Source organism: Chaetura pelagica, unplaced genomic scaffold (assembly GCF_000747805.2).
Source record: "Chaetura pelagica isolate M959 unplaced genomic scaffold, ChaPel_1.0 scaffold104, whole genome shotgun sequence".
Classification (NCBI taxonomy): Eukaryota; Metazoa; Chordata; class Aves; order Apodiformes; family Apodidae; genus Chaetura; species Chaetura pelagica.
In genome coordinates, this window is record NW_009953786.1 from 8303782 (window position 1) to 8310241 (window position 6460).

The 6460-nt window shown below is 45.0% G+C and overlaps 1 protein-coding gene across 1 annotated transcript; it reads right to left on the reverse strand.

Annotated features, from left to right (window-relative positions):
• Positions 1–406: 406 nt before the first annotated feature.
• On the reverse strand, positions 407–5248 carry GCM2 (glial cells missing homolog 2 (Drosophila)). The gene is made up of 5 exons (XM_010000928.1): positions 5206–5248; positions 3763–4015; positions 3243–3355; positions 1508–1633; positions 407–1296 (listed from the first exon to the last, which is right to left on the reverse strand). Exons 1-5 carry the CDS (start codon positions 5245–5247, stop codon positions 415–417), a joined length of 1416 nt encoding a protein of 471 aa, XP_009999230.1. The 5' UTR covers position 5248; the 3' UTR covers positions 407–414.
• Between the last annotated feature and the right edge of the window lie 1212 nt (positions 5249–6460).

Sequence of the window (6460 nt, forward strand, 5' to 3'; positions counted from 1 at the left end):
ATTTCTTTCAGTTGACCATAATCTATGGCCACATTCCTATATCTTTTTTTCCATTACCTGGTGAGCATTTTCTTTATAATAGACAGACCATTTTCTCTCAAAGCAAGAGGCGTCTGGCGGGAGTTGTGGCTACGAGCAGGTTGTACCCCCTGTCAGAGGAGGCTGTTGACCCAGGCATGTTTGGGGCTCAGCTGCTCGTGCCATTTTAGATATCAGGTAACACTGGTTTGAAACTTTGTGTGAAATAAGAGTCACTTAGCACATCTTGAGAAAGGCACTTTTAGGGGAGAAACTGCTGTGATGTCCTACTTCTTCACCACTCCTTAAATCCCAAACCGTTGGTCTTACCATGTGCATGCCCAGCACAAGAATGTTTTCCCATTCATGTGTATTTGTCATTTACACGACATTCAGTCAATATTCAGTACTATCAAACCTTAAGGTCTGACCTTCATGCTCAGCATAGCTGTTGCCTGACGGTGGCCCATACCGATAGGCTTCCATGCTCTCAGCTGGTTCGGACTTTGTGGGGACCGGCTCATGCTGGTAGAGCAACGCTGACTTTATCATCCCAAAGTCTTCCTGAATCTTCATCCCTGAATAGATAGCACCCGAGATATTTTCTGCCACATGGGTATAGCTCTGAAGATTTTTCATATCGCAGAGGTTGTCAGTGTATTTCAGCGTGGGTGGCTTGTAGGCCTGGTAGGACACCTTAGTGGTGGTTGTGATGACGGTTTGCAATGGTGGGGCCATGGGAGAGGGGCTGGGACCATACCTGCAGGGGTAGTCCCCACCGTAGTAAGGATGGTTAGCATTTGTTTGCATCTGTCCATAGTCACTCCGGTCTCCACTGCCAGTTTTCCCCCAAGCTGGTTTCAATCCGTAATGCCTGCCGGGGTTGTCAAAGTTCTTGTCATGGACAGTCACAGCGTTGTAGTGAGATCCATTCAAACCAAGGGGGTCAGTGTCAAGGGTAGGATTTGTCACATCTTTGTAAAACGTTGGGTAAGGGCTGGAGCTTACGAAGGTAGGAACTCCAAACTCATAGCTGCATGGCCTGGGCATGTAGATCCTTGGATTGGGGCACTTTGGATATGGTGAAAGCTGGTCCTCTTGGAAGCTGGCTGAGTCGTAAGGTGCTTTGTAGAGGTCAGTGCCTTGCAGAGAAGGGTAAGGCTGAGCTGGAGTTGAAAAACTGCTCTCTGAGATCATACTGACTCTTTCTGGGCCATCCATGCAGGGCAGATTCTGTAGGTTATTGACATAGCTGCTGCTGTCATGGTACTTTGCTGCCTGCAAAAGATATTTGAGATTCAGGAATGAATCATGAATACTGCCTACACACACACTTGTGCTATTGCTCATTTCAGCCCCAAATAAACAGATGTAAGCAAGACATAGCATGATGCAAAGACTTGCTTTGCCCAGGGGTCCTCAGTACATGCTTATAACACCTTTTTAATGGACTAAAAAAACTTCACTTTTTAATTAACTAATGACTTACCTCTGAGTTTAGAGGTCTCTTTTTCTGAGAATGGTGAGAAGAGGACATTTGCTTCTTAATTGCACTTCGCCTTGCCTCTGCCTCCAGCTTACTCTCTGGCCTGGGATGATCATGGACTCCTTTAGCCTAAGTTATGATCAACAAAGAATTAGGTGTGAACTGGAAGAGAAAATGCAGTGAGTAGAATGAGAGGTAGCCACAGGGTGGTCTGTGAGTTGGCATAAGAGAACAGTAAGGAGAAACAAAACAAAAAGGAAGGATTAAATAATAAAAAAAGATATATTTGCAGGTAGATAGAAGTAAAAAGTGAAGGAGAAGTAATTGAGAATTACAGAGGTGCAAGGCTGGATGATGAGGGAAAAAAAGTGTTACCTATGTCTGTGATATTCAGGAGTAGCTGATCAGAACCAAGGAAAAACAAAAGTATTCTACATTTAGTGTAGTTGGTTTTCTGCAGTCTGGGAAGTCTCAGTTCTGCTTTATAACAGCCACCAACAGAACTACATCAATAAGCTTTAAAGAGGTTTCACGCCACCAGATGTCAAATGTTCTCTATTCTAAAAACAACTTCTTGAGTAGGACAGAAAAATATACACTGGAAAGCCACCCAAAGACGCTTTGAATCACCCATGAATGCACAGATTAATGTACCCAAAGCTATACTGACATATCATGAAAAAAAATTTATTCTATGTGTTCTTACCCATTACGTTTCCCTAAATTAACCTGCATGTAGTCTCTAGTGCAAATATAGTTCTTAGTCTGCATATAGTTCCTATTCCCTAGGAAACTTAAAATTACTTTAAAAATGCTTCTTAAAATCCTTTCTTAAACAAAAATTAACTTCTAAGTGAGGATTTATCAGCTATCTTGATGGTAAAAATATTTAGGTTTTACACATCTATACAAGAATAGCTGAATAAAAAACATCCATCAAAACCCATGTGAGAATTTGGGAATGTGGTTACTTTGCTTCCACTTACTGACTAGAGAACAAAATTCACTGCAGTTTCTCTCCAGAAAAAAAATTTTAAAATCATTCAGCAGGTAATGTTATCTCAGAACAGAAGGTTTTTGTGAAATTTTTGTCCTAATGTTGCTATGGAAGAACAAATCAACAGGAATTTTTTAATTTTAACTTTCTAGATTTCCTTCTTTCTGCTAATTTAAAAAAATATTTTTACAATTCAAAGATTATTTTCTCATGAAGTGGAATTTTCACATTCGAACTTGTGAAATTTGAGAGGCTTTCCTTTCCCTGTTGATGTAGTAGAAAAGAACTTGATGAGATTCAGCTGTCAAGCATGCCAGTGTGCAGGACAAGCTTTTCATTCATGTTTGTGTACTGTAATCAGGAAAATTTTAGACACCTATGATGGTATTGTAGTTAAAATTGAATACAATAACCCTCGAGCACTTATTTTAAAAAAATAGCCATATGTTTGTTTTATCTATTCTTGCCACTTTTGTACTACAGAGGAATCCAGTCACAGACCAGAGCTTCCCTGAGTTCATCGTGCTCAGTGTTACACAAAGAAAAAAAGGGGAATGGGAAAGAAATATCTCTATATATACGTATAGATATAATGTTTACATAGACAGATAATTTATGTATGTTTGTATAGGTAGATAGGATTTTTATATCTATATAAAGGTAGTTATAGATGTAAAGATACATTAAAATTCTCTCTCTCTATTAGAAAAAAATATGAGTGTGAGCATGCACGCTTTTTACCTGGAAAAATATTGCTTTCCCATCAAGCCTCCAGAAGTTGGTGACTGGGTAGCCACTGTGTCCTCTGCAAGGAATCAGCTCGAGGGCCGAGTTACAGTTCGGACAGGCTTTCTCTGCAAATAGAGACGAAGAAACTACTGAAGACGTTGGTTAAAGACAAGAGTGTAGCCTGAGAATAAAGAGAGCTGAAGAGCAGCTTCCAACTGAAACTCAGATTCAAATGCCGTATTGAAGGACACGCAACATAAAATACCTATTCAAGGACAGACAACATAAACCACCAAGTACAACCAAACGGTGCGGACTAGTGGTCCTTTATCTAAGTGCTTATGAGTGAAAGGATTGTAGATCCATCTCCCGCTAGATATTCACACACATTTGTTGATGGGATTTAGAACTATTGATAGCATCCTTTGCAACATGCAATCCCCATTTAGAAATCAAGCCCAGCTGAAAGACACACGGTCCCTCGGGCATCCCACCTCCCTCCCTGTTGGTTTCCCACCACCCTTTAACTCACTCTGCTGCTTCTGCCGAGCCTTGTCGCATATGGCAGGGCGAAGCTGCAGCCTGGCTCCCCCGGGCAGAGCGCAGCTCCTGGCGCAAACCACCACCCCCAGGCAGGACTTCTTCAGGATCTGGCAGTTGTGGTTGTTGGTGTTGCGCATGGCCCAGCCACTGAGGTGTCTCTGCGCGTTCTTCTCCTCGCTGGAGTAGATGAACCGCACGTAGCCGTCGGGCCACTCCTGGAAGGCATCGAAGTGCTTGGGCTCCTGCGGCAGGGCAAGAAGGGGTTGGGAGAGCGAGGGAGGATTAGCAGGGTGCTACAGCCTGATGGTTTTGCCTTGTTACGAAATGCGTAACGGGGAAAACGAACAAACAAAAGCGGTTTTTCTATGGCCACCCAAGCAGCAGGAAAAAGAATTAAAATGGAAAGAATCGCTTGTTCAGAAATGCTCTATAAAAAGCAAACGGCACTCTGAGCTTGTCTCACAAGAAACTCAGGATCCTTTCTTCTTTTTGCCCCATGATCCATAATAACCCGGCCTGTTGTCACAGATGCCTCTTTGCAGTGAGTTTACCCAGCTGTGAGATAGCAGCCTTGTTACCTGAATTTACTGACCAGTCTACCACTGATGAGCCCAGACACAACAGAAGCTGCTCTGCTCATGCAATGCTATCGTGTTCTTCTTGTAGGACTGTGCGTCTGCAGGCTGGAAGCTAGAAGCTTTAGCTAAGGAATAGCTTCTTGAAGTGCATCTGAGTTTAATAAGGCTTTAAAAACAAACAGAAAACCCTCTCCCTGATCCTTATGTAAATGGAATTACCAGAACAATGAAAGAATTACAAAGATTTAAAATTCCAAATATTTACAGTACAAGTGAAGAATCCCTGCAACACTCATTTAACATAGATATACACCACATGTGAGCAATCCCAGTGAATGCAGGTAAACTGCCAGCATTTACAGCACTAAGCCATCCTGTAATTGCCCGGGCTCTGTAAAAAGAAACAAATTCTAAGATAAAGAAAAGTTGTGACACAACAACGTTGTTGGTGGTCACAACTAGAAAAATAGTGGAATGCTCACCGGCAATAAAATGTCGCATCCACAAACCAATGAAATATTTAAATAGCTTAAATTACGGTAGCAGAAAATACTCAGTCCAAGCTTCTTATCAACATTCCTTGAACGGAGAATGAGAGAGAAGGATGCTGGAGCCGAATGTTGTTCTAGGAGTTCCTACACAGGTGGCCAGAGCTGTGCATCCAATCTGTATTTTTATTACAAGTACTTCTGTAAGCAAATACTTCGGCCCATCGTGACCCATGTATTTATGCTTGAAAAGGCGCAGAGATAAACCGGCCATAAAACAAAGCTTTAAGTTTTTTCCCCCCCCTGGTATCCCAGCTGCCTGGCCCTGCACTACAGCCGGCTAAGGATTATCCTCCCGCCCGGTACCTGCGGCAGCTTGGGATCGTTGATGTCCCAGGTGAGCTTCATGACGGAGAGCGGGGCCAGAGGGCAATCCCGCTTTTTTATGCGGTCGGGGGTGTGTTGGGGGGGGGCGGTGGTGCTGCTGCCCCGCCTGCGAGCCCCGCACCCCCGCACCCAGGCTCCGCTCCCCTCTCTGCCCACCCCCCCGAGGGCTCCGCTGCCGTTACCCTGGGGATGAGGGACAGCCAAGGAGGTCTTGCTTGAATCCGCCCCCCACTTCAGGATGGGGGACCGTGATTCCTTCAGGTGCGAGCAGGGCTTGGCAGCCTAACCCGGCGGTGCCAGGGCTCTGCCGCTCGCCCACAGCGGGTGCCCAACTCCAGCCCCAGCCCTGCCCCCAATGTTTGATGTAGTCGTAGGGCGAGGGGTAATGGGTCGTAAGTTGGGAAGGGTATATTTAGATTAGACACTAGCAATAAATTCTTTAGCGTGAGGGTGGTGAGACACAGCAACAAGATGCCCAGGGAAGCTGTGGCTGCCCCATCGCTGGAAGCGTTCAGGGCCAGGTTGGATGGGGCTTTGGGCAACCTGGTGTAGTGGGAGGTGTCCCTGCCCATGTAGGGGGGTTGGAACTAGGTGGTCTTTAAGGTCCCTTCCAACCCAAACTGTTCTGGGATTTCGAGTAAGAGCTGCCCGCAGCCTGAAAAGCCTCTGAAGGGAGGCAAAGGGGCTGCACGAATGACCTGCTCTTCAGTAAACGCACACGTAAACCTGCTGTTTAGATTTAGTTGTAAACGATTTAAGTATTATGAAGCGCCTCCTCCCTTCAGGCTGTGCTCTATAACCTAAGGTTTAAAACACGGAGCTCGTGTCAGTGCCACCTTCTCGAGCAGCGTACTTAAACTTACTGGAAAATTGCAGATAACTTGTTTTGCTACCTTCTTTTGGAAAGGAATAGCCGATGGGGCTTGGGGAAGTTTGCTTTTAGCTCCCAGAAACAGAGAGAAAATCATTAGAGTATACATGGCTTTTTGAGAGGCTTAATCGTTGAACGCCCAATACTCCTACAAGCCTTTACACCATCCCACCTGTTCAGAAAGGTGTTCTCACGGGGGCTCTGGGCTCCTCTTTTGTACCTGTCTGCTCGGACGGGCTGTCAAACACCAACACCTGGGTGCGGAAGGGCCTTTCCACGCCCGCCCCACAGCTGCGGCTGTTTAGTGCCAGGGCCAAACCGGGCTTCCCCCTTTTTTTGTCCTTCTTCTCCATTCTACCAGAG